This window comes from Cricetulus griseus, chromosome 3 (assembly GCF_003668045.3).
Source record: "Cricetulus griseus strain 17A/GY chromosome 3, alternate assembly CriGri-PICRH-1.0, whole genome shotgun sequence".
In the NCBI taxonomy this organism is placed as follows: Eukaryota; Metazoa; Chordata; class Mammalia; order Rodentia; family Cricetidae; genus Cricetulus; species Cricetulus griseus.
In genome coordinates, this window is record NC_048596.1 from 250,470,262 (window position 1) to 250,488,640 (window position 18,379).

Here is an 18,379-nt window from a genome sequence, read left to right on the forward strand (position 1 = left end):
TGAAAAGCATAAAGCAACAGAAAATACATACAAGAATGGAGGCTGGAGCAATGTTATCCACAGGATAAGGGCAGACAAATGTATACCATACCAATCATTTATCATTAGATACATGTAATAAGGATTATTCTCCTTATCTTTTCTCATTAGGAGATGGCAAAAGTAGGAAGGCATGTATGTAAAGAAAACACTCAACAGGTCTTCAAGTATATACACGTCACCTGTACCTGGCATGCTCTCTGTGTGAACTGTTTTTATATGTTACCTGGTTATATTTACTCTGGAAACAAATCAAACATTAGTTGAAATATTACTTCAGTAACACCTGGTTGTAAGGATCAAAAGCCTCTAAAGTCATTGACAAATACTTAATCATATAGAATACTATTTTTCATTTTTCTCTCAATCAAGAAGAATAGTACATTAAAGGAACTCATGCTTACAACTCCTAGCTTTGTAGCATTAGAAGAACAAATTTCCTTTGTGATCAGTGGTGCTTCACCACAAGTCATCTGAAGCACACCTAACAGAGTGATCTGCAATCACAGGACCCTCTTCTCTAGTTTGCAAACTGGGGGATCAGTAGTACTAAAATGTCTTTGTATAAATTTTAACTGTCCTGTAGACAGTGTTGCATATATGACAGATTTCTCATTGAGAGACAGACAGAGAGAGAGAGAGAGAGAGAGAGAGAGAGAGAGAGAGAGAGAGAGATTTTTTTCTAGAAATGAACAGCAGCATCCTCTGGTGTGGTTTAGATCTCTTATAATCCTGGAGGTAACCCTTCATCCCTGCTCCATCCAGCCTTGCTACCTCCTGCTGTGACTCCAAACTTTTCTGTTCCTTTTGAGTTAAAGAAACTGTCACCCTCAAGCCTCACCTGCACATACCCGACACATAGACAGACACAGGCACACACAAATGCACACATATAAATTAAAAGTAAATATTTAATAAATAAATAATAGAAGTAGATCTAAGAAAGGGTCTGGCTGGGAAGGCAACGGAAAATAGGTAACAAAGACATCTGGAACTGATTAGATCTCAGTATGTTAAATGGCAACGGAAAGGAGCCAACGGAGTTAGAGAGGTTGAAAGCCTAGGAGGAAATAATTTATAGAATGGGGTTTCTAAGGAAGCAGGTAGAAAAAGATTCAAAGCATATGTAAAGAAATAGTCTTCCACATTGAAGAAGCAAACCAAATAGCAAGGACCCATGTTCCAGTATCCTACTGGAGCTCCCTAGCACACACTACACACCTAGAATAGGGCAAATGGGAAGGAGAGAGGGCTATGGCAAGCAATTTCACCAGGAATGCCTGCATCCTCTGAGAAGAACACACAGACAAGACAAATTAACTTCACAAATGCTCAAATTGCATTATGAAACTCATTAATAAAACACTGTTCATCAGATAAATCCAAAACAATAGCAGCTTAAAAGTCTACTGGGTAGTGCTTCAGTGGCTTCCTTAATCTAGCTGGGATGTTTTTTATTTGTAAGTTAATTAGAATAAAGTGTTTTTATTTGAAAAACTGCTTAAAGTCCAACTCATACTTTTTGATACATACTAAATATTTAGTGGTATTAGGAAACATTCAGTATAAGGTAAAGGATTTATATGAGCTGAAGAGACATCAGAGTGACATAAATCTTTTAGAAGCTTATTTGGAAATAGTGAGAGGGCTCAGTTGGTAAAAGTACTTGCCACCAAGATTGACAAACTGAATTCAATACCTAGGACTCTCACAGTAGAAGGAGAGTATTGACTCCAGCAACTTGTCCTCTGGCCTACATGTGCACACTGCGGCACATGCACACAAATAAATAAATGCTTTGTAAAAGGAAAGGCTTCTGGGCTATTATTAGCTGACATGAGTTCTTTCCTTGATTATCTGAAGTGAAAAGAATGGGGACCTCCTACTTACCTGATTGAGTTTCTGAAATGGTCTTCAGCTGGGTTTTTCACAGTACAACTGTTCAGGAGCCACAAATCTGCATCTGACGCATTTTCTAGTAAAAGAAACAGTGAACACAAAAAAGAAAGGATAAATATCACATTTAGTCACATCAAAAACACTCATGTGCTTACCCAGGCAGCATGGGAATGCTGAGGGACAGAGGAAAGCGGAGTAGAGTAGGCAGTTCTAGTACCGCCAGCCAGAGCTCATAGGTCAGATATGGTCTGGGAGCCTGTGAACATCAGGGAACCTGGATGATGGAACTTCTACTTTAAGGCTGCATTATTTAAAGTCTTTCACTATTACAAGCAGTGCTCCAATGAATGTGTGTGTGTGTGTGTGTGTGTGTGTGTGTGTGTGAGAGAGAGAGAGAGAGAGAGAGAGAGAGAGAGAGAGAGAGAGAGATTGTGTGACTACTTTTTCTCAGGTTTCCTTTGGTATCAAGCATAAAACAGTGGTACTGTTGAGTTCAAGGAATAATCATTGCAGTCCTTGCACACTGTGAGACTCACTGAACAGGGTGTATCACTGTACACCCCAAGAGACAGGACCTTATCCACTAGATGGGTTGTCACCCCTTCAGATTCCTAACAATCTGGTGGAAAATGGCATGCCAGTGATAGGTCCATTCCTCTTACTGTAACATGGAAAAATTCCCTGTTTAGTTTTAAAGTTTTGTGTTTCTTTTCCTGCCTTTCATTTGTTCTACTGAGCTACTTAAGACTTATGGAGGCATTAATAATATATCCAGGACAGAGATCACAACATTATTCTCAATTCTTTTTTGGGGGGAGAGGTCAATTTTCATGACACTTTTCTATTTCTAAGGCATCAAATTGGTCATCTTTTTCTCCTCCCCCACCCCCAATTTTGCCCTAGAATTGTGATTCACAATTAGGACTGGGAGGGAATGTACCTGCTCCCTTCCAATACACACATGATTTTGCTTTTGATTTCTGATGTTAGACATTTACACTGGTACACGTGGATCTTATTGAATATTTTCTGTAAAGTGAAAATATTTTCCTATCAAGTCAGAAAACATTTTAAATATGATGCTATTTAATATAAGCAAAGCAATAAGGAAAACTTGTGACTGTTGTTCCCTCACTGCCAGCACTCAGAAAGGCAAGGCAGAAACAGCAATCAAACACTGAAGTGTTCTTTGAGACATTTGAGTCACACATCTAACTCCTATCATATATATGAATTAAAATGTACACATATACATAATACATATTAAATTTTCATTGATGATTAACAAGGTAAAAACTAGAAACCTTCTTTTAGAGAAAGATGGCTTAAATAAATAGGTAACTCACAGTTTGGATCATAGGTATTCCTCAAAGGGCCGTGTGTCAAAGCATGGACACTGACACTCAGCACTATAGGTGGTGGTGGAATTATCAAGCAGAAGTAAAGCTACAGGATGTTATGGTTTGGATATGAAGCCTGTAGAAGGCTGTGGAACCTTAAGGATGGGTCATAGATGGAAGACATGGGTCACCAAGGGTCAAGGCATGGAAGCTGTAACAGACCCCTGCTTTCAGGCACCGTCTCTCTCTGCTAGTTGGTTCATGGAGTCTCCTGTCACCATTCCTTCCCCAGTAACAGCCTGCACCCTTAGATTCATTGTGAAATTAAATCCTTTTTCTGAAGGTGCTTCATTTCAGATATTTCATCACACTTGTGGGAGTTGATAAGGTCACATGTTCATGCATGTTTTTGTTCATGTTCTCTCTCTCTCTCTCTCTCTCTTTCTCTCTCTCTCTCTCTATCTCTCTCTCTTTCCATCTCCCCCTCTCTTTCTTTCTCTCCATCTCTCCCTCTCTTCCTCCCTGTCTCCCCTCTACCTTACCAACCTGACAATCATGAAGTGAGTAGCTCCCTCCCCTCATCACGAACATGTGTTACAATGCTCTGCCCCATGGGCACAAACAAAATAAGAAAAAGTGATCTGAGCTGAAACCATTGAGTCAAAATAACCCTTTTCTCCTTGAAGCTGATTCTCTCCAGTATTTCGTCACAGCAATGAGACGCTTACTGACAGCAGAGCACAGCTGAAACATCCTGTCTACGAAGCAAGATATATCCCCCCAAGGAATAACTTGTATTGATCTGTATATGGAGTGAGATAGAACAAAGTATTGAAGAGTAAATCCCATTTGTGTTTTAAAAAGCAAAGAAGAAAAAAGGAGGAGAAGATAAAGGTTGAAGAAAACTTCTAGACACATGTATTGTTTACCCCAGGGATTGAGAGGGGATACATTTGTCCTCTAATAAACTACGAAGTTGCAGCTTATCTGTTTGTTTTTATTTGTTTAGGTATGTGTGCATGTGGGTATGTATGTCTGAGCACAGATGTATCAGCCAGAGAACAACTCACAGGTGTGAGTTCTCCCCTACCATGTGGGTTCCAGGAATCAAGCTTGGCAGTAAGCCCCTTGACCTGCTAAGCCATCTCATGAGCCCCAGATCTACCTTTTCATTTTCTCTGATTTTTAAAACCTTTCATGAATGCTCACTTTTTTTATTTAATCTTTAGAGACAAAAGAATTACTCCATACTGTTTGCATTTTTAAGGTTTATTCTTATTTTGTGTACACACGGGTTCATCTGTGTGGGGGTATATTCATAAGAATACAAGCACCCACAAAGTCCAGAAGAGGGTATCACATCATTCTGAAGCTGAAGTTATAGGTAGTGGTGAGCTTCCTGACATGGTGCTGGGAACCCAAACTTGAATCCACTTCAAAAGCAGTACATGTTCTTAACTGCTAAGTCATCTCTCCAGTCCCTGTTACAACATTGTTTTTAAAAATAGTACATTTGTTTGTGTTTGTTTGTTTGTTTGTTGGCAGTGAGGGACTTGTGCCACTGTGTACATATGAAGATAAGAGAAAAACTTGTGGAAGTATCCAGTTCTTTCCTGCTATTACATAAGTTCCAGGGATCAAACTCGGGTCATCAGGCTTTAGCAAATAGTGCCCTTACCGAGTAAGCCATCTCACTGGCCCTATTTGACTTCTATTACATTTATTGTGTACACATGAGTGTGTATAGGTCATGTAGAGGTCAGCAGAGAGCTTACAGGAGTAGCTCTGGAGACTGCTTGGCACCAGACCACTGAGCCACTCACTGGCCCTGCCTGGCCTGCTTTGTTTTCTCTTGAACTGATAAACCTATTTCATCTTCTTTGATGCCTTCTTAGAATCACTCACTTCCTTTCACCGTGAGGTGACAACTTGAACCATCTCCCTTCTGTGATCCAGCATGGAAACAAAGACCTGATACATGTCCCCTGCTAAGAGCCATACTCACTGAACCAAGAAAATGATGGTCACCAACAAACCACCCACTCTGAGCATGAGGAAAGAAGAACAAATATTTGTTCTAATCAAAATATGCTTCATTTCTAAACCATTTCTTTACACACACTAGACAATGCTTTTAAGTGAATGGTAATTAAGCCCTGATTGGTAATAATGATCATCATTAACATTAGTGAATACATACTGTGTCAGGCAGGAAGCCAGGCATGTCACATACACTTCTGCATGCAACCCTGCCCCTGTAAGGAGAGTTCCCATTGTCAGAGAAGGGACCTCAAGCTTAGAAAGGAAAAGCAACTTTCAGACAGTATCAGTTAAAGGATGGGCAAGGATTAGGAGTCCAGACAAACTGACTCCACAGACTGTGAGCTTGAGGAAATCAGCATGTCTCATTAGTGGTTCTCTACCTCTTGACCAAAAATAATGGAGAGTGTATCTAAGGACAATGCCAAGTGGCATGACTTGGCCTTGAGAATGTTGCATGGTGTTTCTAGACTTCAAACACAGCTGTCCCTGCATTTCCAATATTTCTAAGAATTTGAGTAGGTCAGCTCTGGTCTGCTCTCATCAAGGGTGGGCACAGAAGAAGTAACAAGAGACTTGGTAACAAATGTGAGTTATTATTCCGAAGCCTAGACATGCCTGCCAGTCTTCCTGCTCCTTGCAGAAGTCTGCCTGGCACAATTCAACACCATGCAGAACAAAGCATTATTGTTATACAACTGCTCCATGTGAGAGACACCAGAGGAGCAGTAAAGAATAGTACGAGGCATATATTCATGGACTCAAATACAGAGGGCAACCAGGCTGATGAAAAATGAAAGTTCACAGAGAATAACACAAAGAGGGAAAAGTTTGATTGTTTTGGTCCCAAAAGCATTTTTTGAGAGTTTCTTTACCACAGAACTCTAGAAGACAAGTCAAGTCCAAACAGTTTAAATGTACATTAGGCTTACTCAGAGCCGGGAGTTTATTTACATGATACAAATCATGGAGAACCTTTTAAAAACTTTGAGAGTAAACTATGTGTTAATAAAAGAACTTAAATGTTCCTTAAGGTATATCTTGAAAACAATAACTTCTTAAGGCCAATAAAAGATAAATAAAAATGCTGGTCATGAGCTAATTTTTCCAATTCAGTTCACTCACTAGTCTTTTTGTGGCCTATATAATGGTATGGAGTGCCAGTGCTCCTAAGCTGCTTTGGAAAAATACTGAAAATGACTCATTATAAAGCAGTCTCCCTTAGGTGATTAGAATTAGGACAGTGTGAGGAGAAAGGATTGGAAGATAAGACAGAAAAGGACAAGAGACGAGAGAGCTGAGAGAACCCAGATGTCCTTTCTACTTCTGAGCAGGAAGAAGCCCTCAGCTCGAGTGCTGGTCATTGTGGAGAGTCCCTGTGTGAAGCAAAATGCAGGAGGTCTTGGGGACAAGCACCTTCGCTTGCAGGTCATTCTCATAATGAATTTGTTCTTTCAAAACACCCCTACTGAGTGCTTCACAAAAATAAGATGAGGGAACTAAGAGTCAGCATGAATTCTTCAGAATGAAGTAAAAATAACTTCAGGTTTAAGTGATAAGCAATAGCTGGCAAAACTGCCAATAACTACTGAAAATTCATTATATAAGTAAGTATCCTGATGATAATTAAAACGAAAATGAAAATGCAAGATAGCCATGTACTCACTACAGAAATAAGCACTGCTAATAGTCTTTCTTACCCCTAATAGCTATGTTGGTCCACACACATAATGAAATCACTGCATCTAAAGAATCCCAATTGGGCATCTATACCTCTGTGTCATGTCTGCTTTATAAACCGAGGGCCACAATACCTGAGCCACCATCATCCGTTCTCCATTAACTGTCTAGTAAGCTGTTTTCCTGTCAGAATAAACCTTCAAAGCCCATGACTTAATACATAAAAGTTCAAAATACAATGTGATCTTTAAATTTGTATATTCTACATAAAATAGTTTTCTTCATAGATCCTAAAAGCGATATAACAAATGGACTTCTATTTAGCTAAAGACCTAAACAACCCAGAGACCATCACTCACTTGCAAATTGCCAAAAACATCTGGTTTCTGTCAGATTGTATACAGTCCCTAGTTGTTTACCACAAATCAGTAACTCAAGTTGTCTGTTAAGAACAGTAGGTTTCCAAGATCAGAAACAACCTGAATGAAATGCAAGGAAGGTTAATCTAAGAGTTACTTCTGGAGTTGACCTAGCAAGTCTAGGGGGTCAAAACAATAACCAATTTGAGGAGGTGGGGGTGGGGACTACCATAGGAAATGGCAAGATAAGGAAGATTCAGATGATATTGAAAGAGGGATACCATCGAAGATCTAATAAACAAAACGATACTGAGTATGACAAACGGGACCGGGAGAGAGCCTAGTCAGCAAAGTGTTTGCTATCCAACTATGCAGACCTAAATCCCATTCCAGAATCCAAGGACTAAAACCAGGTATTGTGGCACACGCCTTAATCCCAACATGAGGAAGATGAGACAGGCATATATATTCCTGAAGTTCAATAGCCACCCATCCTAGCCTCATCGGCAGGTCCTCAAAAAACAAGGTGGAATGACAAGCTGTACCAAGTCTGTTTTTGGGGGGGGGGTGTTTGTTTGTTTGTTTGTTTGTTTTTGTTTTTCTAATTTTTTATTTGATTTTTAAACAGTAAACAGAGTAAGCCATGGTGGCACTGCTTTTAATACCAGCACTCAGGAAGCAGTGGCAGGTGGATCTTCGTGAGTTCAGGTTTGAGGCCAGCCTGGTCTACAAAGTGAGTTCTAGAACAGTCAGAGCTGTTACACAGAGAAACCCTATCTTGAAGCCCCCACCAAGAAAAGGTGAGGCAGCTAAGGAGTGACATTGGAATTCGTCCTTTCACCTCCACATGTCCATACACACACACATGTGGATGAACACACACACACACACACACACACAAAGAGCAAAGTAGTTAAGGCCACTCTGATTTCTCAATACCTTTGCCAAACCCACCCTAGATATTTTAAGTGACTCCTAGAATGATAGAAACTCAACAATATAGTGAAGTGCTGTTGACTCGATAGAGTTGAAACTCATCACCAAAATCAGGATATCATGATACCTAAAAGAACAAGCATATTTTATCAGTCTCAGACAAAGGGAAATAGCCATGTTTTTAAAAAGATAAAATACTGCATTATACTTCCACTTTAGGTGCTCAAACCTATAAACAAAGCACTCAGGAGGGTGCGTTTGAGGCCAGCCTGAACTCAAAAAGTCTTACAATAAATATATATATATATATATTATATATATATATATATATATGAAGAATTATCTTGAGTAAAATCTTAAAAAAAGAAAAAAAAAATGACAAAGATGGCCAAAGCAGACTGTGTCCTATAGAATGCCTTTCGAAGTGAATGCTAAGAAACATACCTCCAAATGTAACCTTTGTATTTCAATACTGTTGGGAGCCAAAGATCTCAGGGCTTGGCATGAGATCCTAGGCCATTCTTGGCCCGCCACGTATTAACCTTTACATAGCAGCTCCTTAGAACCTCAGCTCAAGAAAAGAAACAACTTGACCCAGTCCTCCACCCACAGGCTCAGTCACCTAGGCAACCCCTTCCTGAACCTCTTATTCATGAACTCTTTACCCTGCCAAACATCCTATTGTGGCTTCCTAATATCCTGCCTACACTAACACCTAGTACACAAACAACCCATTCTACCCCTCCCCATATCCTGCTCTGCTGACTATATAAGCTAGCCTGAGAAAAGTAAAGTTTGCCACTTGATCGGAATCCTGTCTTGTGGTCTTTCTTTCTGCATCTCTTGTCCCCATTCCCTATCACTGACTCTCTTGCCCCAGGCTGACATCCTGCAGGTCAGGACACTATGCTATAGCTCGTGGGTGATCCAAATCCTACTCTGGAAGCTGTAGAAATGGCTTAGCAGTTAAGAGCACTCGTTCCTCTTACAGAGCCCTGGATTGTACTTCCCAACACTATCGGTGGGCAACTCAAAAATCATTGTAACTCCAACCCAAGGGATACAATACCCTCCTCTGGCTGCCATGGGCATCCCATAAAAGTGCACAAAACCACATACATGTTCATGATTAAAAATACTTTTACAAAAATATTTTTATTTATTTTGATTAACTTGACTCAATACATTTTCTAACAACAAAGTCAAATACAATGAATTATGGTCCCAATTTTATATCAGAACAATAGACATATAAATATTAGATTTCAATAATAAGATGGTAAATAATCAGATATAAAAATGGCCAAGAGATCTAAATAGACACTTGTCCAACGATATACAAATAGCTACAAAGCATATAAAAAGATGCTTCCTTCAGAGAAGCAAATAAAAACAACAATGAGACTGTTTCACATCTACTGGGATAACAATGATTTTTAAACCTGATTTAAAGATGTGTTAGCAAAGACAAGAAAACACTAAAACCTAGGGAACTCTCATGCTGCAGATCAACTATAAAAAAAGCTTTAGTTGCATTGCAAAATGGCCTGCTGATTCCTCTATTAAGCCCTCCTCTGCATGTCTACCATAGAGAGAGAAAACATGCTCACGTGGGACTTTGTACATCAACATTCACAAAAGCCTGATTCCTGAGAATCAGGAAGTACAGAAAATATAAATATCCATCAACTGATGGATGGGTAATGCAACCCAGAATATACAACATAATATTACTACACATGAAAAATGAGGTGCTGGGAGATGCAACAACACAGATGGATCTTCAAGTGCTTTGTTCAGTGAAAGACATCAGTCAGAAAGTGCATAAACCATACGACTTTATTTCAGCCAAGGGTCCAGATGAGATACAAACACAGAACAGAAAATAAACTGGTGACTGAGTAGAGCTGGGCAGGGAGAAAGGGGGAGACAGTATGATGACCTGTAGTTTATTTTTGTGGTAATAAAAGTGGTTTTGTTTGTTTGCTTTTTGTTTTGTTTTTTTTGTTTGTTTGTTTGTTTCTGTTTTTCCAGACAAGGTTTCTCTATTTAGCAGCCCCAGCTGTCCTGGAACTCTCTTTGTAGACCAGGCTGGCTTCAAACTCACAAAGATACCCCTGCCACTTCCTCCACAGTGCTGGAATTAAAGTCAGGAGCCACCACTACCAGTGAAAGTATTTTTAAATTGACTATTGCAGCTGAGCATAGTAACTCATGCTGGAAATCAGAGTACTCAGGAGGTTGAGGCAGGAGAACTGACACCAGTTCTTGGGTAACCTGGGCTACACAATGAAGTTACAGGACAGCTTGGGCTGAAGAATTGAGACTATGGTTGGTTTGTTTACATGAGGAGGGAAGGAGAAAGAAAGGTAAGAAAAAAGGAGAGAGGGAAGGAAGGAAGGAAGGAAGGAAGGAAGGAAGGAAGGAAGGAAGGAAGGAAGGAAGGAAGGAAGGAAAGAAGGAAGGAAGAAAGGAAGGACAGATAATGGTCTTGGGTGCACAGAAATCAGAAAGTTAACTAGAGATACAATCTCAGCAGATGCTGAGGATAAGCTCTGATAGACAATTTGATATCTCTTCCATGATATCTTCTTGTTCTAACATAAACAAAGAAGGAAGATGACAGCACTGCTTCCCCTAAGATACAGAGTATCAATTACAAAGAAATTAGACTTACTAAAGAAACACACACACAAAAAAAGAAATCTGTTTCCATAAAGGGATGTAGCAAATGTTTATGCATGTGCATGCTTAGAACAAAAGTAAAAGGAGAATGTTTTAAAAATAGATTAATAGGAATCTCACCAAAATGTAAAGGGTACCCACTCGCATTTACATAAATAGAACTCATGTTCTAGAAATCAGGTTTCCCTAGATTCTGAAGCATCTGGCCATGTGTCTGTGCCTGGCAGGTGAGCCTTTTTCCCCAGGCCTAAGCTCTGCATCTAGAGGTTTCTACAAATCTCTGGATATAAGTTCTGTGTGGTTCTACTTACTCAAAGACCTAATATGGGACCCAGCAGGCAGAGGTTCTAATTCTCCTTTGAAAAGGGTTATTTCAATAGTTAAGAGGTAAGAAAGTAAGTGATGGAATGTGCTGTTAATTATGGAGAAACTGGGACTCAAATAGAAAAGATAAAAAGTTGATGGGGGAAGTCCTTCTGTGTATATGTTTGTCTTATTGGTTAATAAATAAAGCACTGTTGACCAATAGGGAAGCAAGATAGGTGGGGCTAGGAGTTGAGGAGGATTCTGGAAATGTGGTAAAGAGGAGAGTAGCCATGTGATCCTGGGAAGAGAGGACGCATGCTGCTGGCGTCCTCGATAAGTCTTTGTAAAATATATAAATTAATGGTTATGGTTGATACTTAAGACAGAGCTAGCAAATAAGAAATCCTAGTCATTGGCCAGCAGCACTGTAACTAATAAAAGACTCTGTGTGTTATTTGGAGGCCCTAACATGGTGGCAGAACTCAGGTGGCTGGTGGAAAGAGTTACTGTTACAAAAAGTTAGTAACTACCTAGATATGTTCCATGAGAAAAGGAAGAGGTGAAGATTTCTGGTCTATAGGGCTAATAAAAAGGGTGATCCCAAGAAGGATGGAAGCTGTAGTGAGGGCAAGTCATAGAAGAGAAAGATCGGTTCTCTCTGAGCCCCTTGCCCTGTGACAGACGAAAGCAGGACTATGCCACAAGCAACTGGAGATGCCTGAAGGAACTCAGAAAAAAAACAGCAACACCTGAGGTGGGGAAGACTATTGTACTCCATGGGTAGAAATCATCAAAAGGCTAGAAATGTGCAACCGGAGCATAATGGGTGTGCACAGCTCCAAAACAGGAGTGTTTGCTTTGTTGAGTAATGGTGACAGAACAATGGGCTTCAAGTGGAAGGGAAAGCAAAACTTATGCCAACCTCTTCTCTGCAGTCTGAGTCAAAGGGAGTTTGCCTAGAAGTCACAAGTGCAATTAAAACGCTTAACTTGATTCCTTATATATTTCAACTTTGACAAAGTAATAAATCAGAACTAAATAACCACATTTGCATAGCACTTTACCATTTGCAAAGCATATTCAAATACATTATCTCATCTGAGCTCTACAAGCTTACCACCAGGCAAGCATTTTTAATCCCCATTGTGCAGAAAGGAAACAAGGACAGAAAGAGATGTTGTGACTTGCAAAGAGGTCCCCTAAACTGGAAACTGTAAAGTGGGGCAGGGCAGGCTGTTGCTACTTCAAGCTGAACTACAGCACACCTAGTCTATCTCCCATCCAGGGCTAGTTACAGTAACACTGGTTTTCATTACTTACAAGGACAGGGGTTTTATTTTTGTTTTTGTTTCTCTTATAACGTCTAGATCAACCAGGCTTTTCACAATTAGTCAGTGGATTATAGTTTGGAGGTTTTATTTGAGGAAAATAAATTCTACATTTAGAATGTTACAAATGATATCTGCTTTTCAAGAAAAGGCAGAAAGAAGTAAAACATGAAGAGCATGGAACTAAGAATACAGCAATTCAGAGTTGATCAGATGGTCGGTTAGTAAAGAGGTATTTGGTATGCAAGCAGAAGAAACAGCTCTATCCATAGCATCCATGTAAAAGTGCTAAGCATGGTGGAATGCATTTGTAATCTCATCACTGGGAAGCAGAAGCAGGAGGAGATCTATGTTTGCTGGCCAGCAATTCTACACTAATTGGTATATTTCATGCAAAAGAAAGACAATGCCTCAAAGTGGGAGGATAGCATTCCTAATGAAAAACCAGAGGTTGTCCTCCAGCTCTAGACATGGGCACACAAATATGTACATACACACCCACAAACACACATGGCATACACACATTAAATATATGCGTGTAAATATATTTATAAATATATATAGGGCTGGATAGATAGGTAAGCAGTTAAGAGCATAGGCTGGTGGTCCAGAGGACCTACATTAGAGTCCCAGCATCCACATGGTGGCTCACACTATCTGTAACTCCAGTCTCAGGGGATCCTAAGCCCTCTTCCAGCTTCAGTAGACACCAGGCACACATGCAGTGCACAGACATACATGCAGGCAAAACACACATACACATTTTAAAAAAGTTAATGAAACAAAAAAGAATAGAGGAGTGGCTGACAAGAATGGCAGGAAGTGGGAAAGGATGTGAGTAGGCAACCAGAAGGCAGTGTATGCATGCATGCAACTGCCAAGGGACAAACGAATAACAAAGAGGTCAAAGGAAAAGAATACAGCAATACTATTTCCAATATGGCCTCTAGAAAATACATTCCTGTTACCCTAAGTCCTCTTGAATACAAACTCAGAGAAAAGCATTAGAAGTCAGGTGCTTGTGCTAGGAGAAGGCAGCCACAGCAAGAGAAGGAAGAGAGGCTATCAGAGCACAGGGAGGAGAGAAAATGATGAAATGGGCAGAAGGTGGCGGTGGCCACAAAGAGCAGGAGGTGTCAGAATGTGAGCAGGGTTTTAGTATCCACTCAGACAATTGCCCCCACACAGAATGCAGAGCCTACAAGGGCCAGATGGCCCATACTGCAGGGGGCAGTCAGCATACAATGCCAGGCTGGAGTGAATGAAAAGGGACTTCTCAGGAAGGAAAGACAGGAAGAAGGAAGCCACAAGGGGCAGGTGGTGTCAGATGCCCAATGTCTACTGGAAAAGCATAATGGGGTGATGATGGCTCACTGCAGGAGGACAACCCCATGCAATTTCAGAAGGTGCTGCCCCCAGAGCAAAGCAAAAGAGTGGCAAGGGCACTCCCCCCAACACAGGTAGAATGTGTAGACTCCAGGAGCTCTTAGGATGTCAAAGTTTGAAGAACAACAAAAAATTTACATATCTTCAAAGAATCTTTTCACAAATACACACATACCAAGGGGAACCAATGGAAACAACACAAACATCACATTAATCAACAGGTCGAAGTTAACATCCTCAATAATAATTTAAAAAAAAAAAAAAAATCTCAGGCTGGAGAGATGACTAAGTGGTTAAGAGAACTTAATGCTCTTGCAGAGGACCCAAGCTTAGTTCTCAGTAAGTATGTGATAGCTCACAAACAGCTGCGCCTCTGGATACAAGGTGTTCAGATACTTTCTCTGGTCTCCGAAGACATCTGGCATACACACATAGTACATATACTCTGTAAAAATTTTCAAAACGCGTACACATATAAAAAGAGTTTAAATGAAGTTACCCTATAACAGAGGACAAGGGCCTTCTTGGACACCATAGGCTATCAAATAAAAAGGCCTGTGCCAGGAACAGGATACCACATTTTGGAGCTATTGATCAATAGAACCCTATAGACCTCCAAACACTACAGACTACTGCCACTACTCTCAGTTACCCTCTAGAAGCTGATTGTGAGACCCTATGGATGAAGACAACACATGTTTGAGTCATGGAAATCAAGTTGTACCAGTGAAGGGACCAGCTTCCCTTTTTGCAGCCATAAGGGCCGAACACGTGCTTCTATGACCTTGTCCTAGACACTAGACACTAGAAAGTCAGATGCCTGCCTCTTGACAAGGAACCAATCGAAAGTTAGTTAGTCACTAGAAAGTCAGATGCCTGCCTCGTGACAAGGAACCAATCAGAAGTTAGCTGGTGGCGCTATGCTTTATGACTCTGGGTGTGTTTTACGGACAAGCGCACAGCAATGACGCAGAGAGCATAGCAACCACCCTGGGAGGGCCTATGGGCCATAACAACCAGTTGACCAATCAACACAGGGCAAGCCCTCCAAGCCTGGAAGCACACCAATCGTGGGCCTGTGCATACCCCTAGACACTCCCCTTACGCCGTCCTATAAGATCTCTTGGGAGGCCCTAGGAGCTGTCTTTTGCGAGCCATCCGCCATGGCGGGTGGGTGAAAGACCCGAACTAACATGGGGTTAGCTCGTTAAATTACAATAAAGCCTCCTGCAGTTTGCAGCAAGCTCTCGAATCCGCCTGGTGATTGGGGTGACCGCAGTTGTGGCCTGGGATCCCGGATACTTGAGTTTTCCGGGGGTCTAACACCAGCTTGACAGGTTTACCCATACTAGCTAACTTTCACCGTGGTATAGGACACTACTGGAAGAGAAAGGAATCACCGGAGCTAGCAATCTGTGAATCCTGGGCTATACTGAAGGGACCAGCTCCCCTTTCGGCAGCCATAACGGCCAAACACGTGCTTGTCTGACCTTGTCCTAGACACTAGAAAATCAGATACCTGCCTCGTGACAAGGAACCAATCAGAAGTTAGCTGGTGGCGCTATGCTTTATGACCCTGGGTGTACTTTACAGACAAGCGCACAGCAATGACACACAGAGCATAGCAACCACCCTGGGAGGGCCTATGGGCCATAACAACCAGTTGTCCAATCAAAACAGGGCAAGCCCTCCAAGACTGGAGGCACACCAATCCTGAACCTGAGCGTACCCCTAGACACTCCCCTTATGCTGCCTTACAAGATCTCTCAGGAGCCCCTAGGAGCTGTCTTTGCTAGCCATCCGCCATGGTGGGTGGGTGAAAGACCCGAGTTAACATGGGGTTAGCTCGTAAAAAAAAAAAAATAAAGCCTCATGCAGTTTGCAGCAAGCTCTCGAATCTGCCTGGTGATTGGGATGACCGAGGTCATGGCCTGGGATCCCTGATACCTGAGTTTTCTGGGGGTCTAACAATACAATATGGGGATGGCAGGATATACCCATTGTTACAATAGTGACACAAACTTTATAAAAGTAACCAACCTCTATCTGACTGGATTTAGAACCCACTTTACAAGATGAAACTCATATCTGGCATCATTACCAGGGCCAAGATTCTGTGGCTAGATACCTCATAGGCCCTAAGGGGAAAACTACTATTATTAATCTGCTAAATGGACATTAAAATGACTACTCATGAATTACATTATACCTATATTGCATCTCTCAACCCTCATTAAATTTTTTAGCAGTAGATGGTAACTAACACAGAGACCCACAGCTAACCAGTGTACAAAAAAGACTGTAGAGTGCTCAGTCCTAAATGGGGCATACATACCACACCCTGCCCCAAAGGATTGGGGATTTTTGTGGAAGAGGGGATAGAAAAACTCTGAGAGCCAGAGGTGGTGGATAACAACAAAGAAGCAGTAATTTCTGGACACAACAGGGCAACTGCTTACATGAACTCACAGTGACTATCACAGAATGCAAAAGTCTGCATAAGATCAAGCTATACACAAACGATGGGTGGTCACAAAGTCTCACCCCTGAGGAGCTACTGGCAACTGATGGGTGCTAAGAGAGGGAGAATTAGTTTTTCTTGAAGTGTGTGAACTTTGAAAGACATTTATGCTTACAGTAGATAGCCCTACACTCATATACACACTGGCAGTGTAGAGAAGATGGAATGGGTTTAAAGAAAGAAGAGAAAAGGAGGAGGGGAGGGGAGAAGAGGGGCTTGATTTTTTAGGGAAAATGGGGGAAGATGGGAAAAGGAATGGAGAGGAGGAATGGGGGCAAACACATTGCACTCACAAACAAAATTTTCAAATCATAAAAAAACATGTTTTTAAACAAATGATGCAACATAGCTTTCTAGTCACAGGGAAATATTTTTCCTGTATAATAAAATATGGATCTGTTTTATAGAAATAATGTTAATATCAAGAAAGATCCACACCCCTCTGGAAAAAAATACTTTTTTAAAAAGTTCCTATTGAAGGAAAATTTTGTAATAACCAAAGAGAAAAAGGAATATTTTCATATAACCATATCTATACATCTTTTTATTTATGAAGAAATAAATGTAGTTGGTTCAGAACCAAGCAATGTCTCTGGTGCCATGAGCGTTCCATGTCTTAGCTAATGTTCAGATTCTATCACTCTCCTATCCATCCACTGCTCTCTTTCCAACCCAGCATCCTCCTACAGCTTAAACATCCACAAAACTTTAATACCCACTCATGATTTACTTTTTAAACTCAACTCAGAAAACTGAGAAGAGACATTTATAAATGCATAAAGAACATATACTATAAGCTTGTATAACTAGAATCATACTCAATAGCTGACAGCCTCATTTCTCTCCTTCTAAGATGAAGAGCAAGGCAAAGATATAAAATCTCACCATTCATCTTCATCACAGTTCAGAAAATCCCAGTCACAAAATAAGGAAGAAAAAGGAAATCAGGCAGGAAATAAAGAGAGAAACAAAACATTCTATTGAATATGGTATAGTCCACTGTGCAATAAATCCCAATGAATCCCGCCCCCACAAAAAAGTGAGATTAACAAAAGGAAACAAACTACATCAAATACACTACTAGTATACAGTAATAACAAGTGAAATTGAAGTAAAATGCAAAAATACTTATAATACTTCTTCAAAGAAAATGAAATACATATACATCACAAAATATGACAATGAATACAAAACAATTACTATTAAATCTGATAGAGAGGGATAAATTTCTTCCAAAATTTATATGAAGATGTCCAAAGAGTAGCTAACACAAGCTGTACGTAGGTGCTAGGAATCAAACTTGGATCCTCTAGAAGAGCAACAAGGGCTCTTAACTGATGGCCCCTCTCCATAACCACAAAGAATAAAACCATTTCATCTTTATAAATAAGTACCTAAGAATGAGTTAAGTGCCCTTCAAAGTGTTAGATCATGTCCTGCTTCCAACCATTTGCTGTCTAACAGGAAAGGTTACTTGCATAAGAGACAGGTGGATAATGGATCTCTTGTCACCTTGACTGGATTTAGAATCATTGTGGGAGCACACCTCTGACACCTCTGGATGTGTCTGTGAGGGTGTTTTCGAAAAGGTTTAGGAGGGGAGAGTTGACCTTGAAGTGGATGGCAACATCCCGTGGGCTGGGGTCTGTGACTTAACTTACAGAGTAGGCCAACTGGGCCAGCATTCATCCATTTCTGTTCCTGACTGTGGTGACTCTACCTCCCCCTCCTGCCACCAGTCTTCTCCTACATAAAGACTATTTCCTCTCCAACTGTGAGCCAAAACAAACCATTCCTCCCTTAAGCTGCTTATACAATCAGGTACTTTCTTTCTCACAAAACCAGTAAGTAAATGGTACC

General features: G+C 40.7%; 1 protein-coding gene across 2 annotated transcripts in view; it reads right to left on the minus strand.

Annotated features, from left to right (window-relative positions):
• Nucleotides 1-18,379, minus strand: part of Cdkal1 (CDK5 regulatory subunit associated protein 1 like 1) — a 562,780-nt gene that overhangs the window by 462,180 nt on the left and 82,221 nt on the right. For both annotated transcript variants that reach the window (XM_027409316.1, XM_027409315.1), the window contains exon 5: nt 1,930-2,014. In XM_027409316.1, coding sequence (XP_027265117.1) covers nt 1,930-2,014 — 85 coding nt within the window. The remainder of the gene's footprint in view (nt 1-1,929; nt 2,015-18,379) is intronic.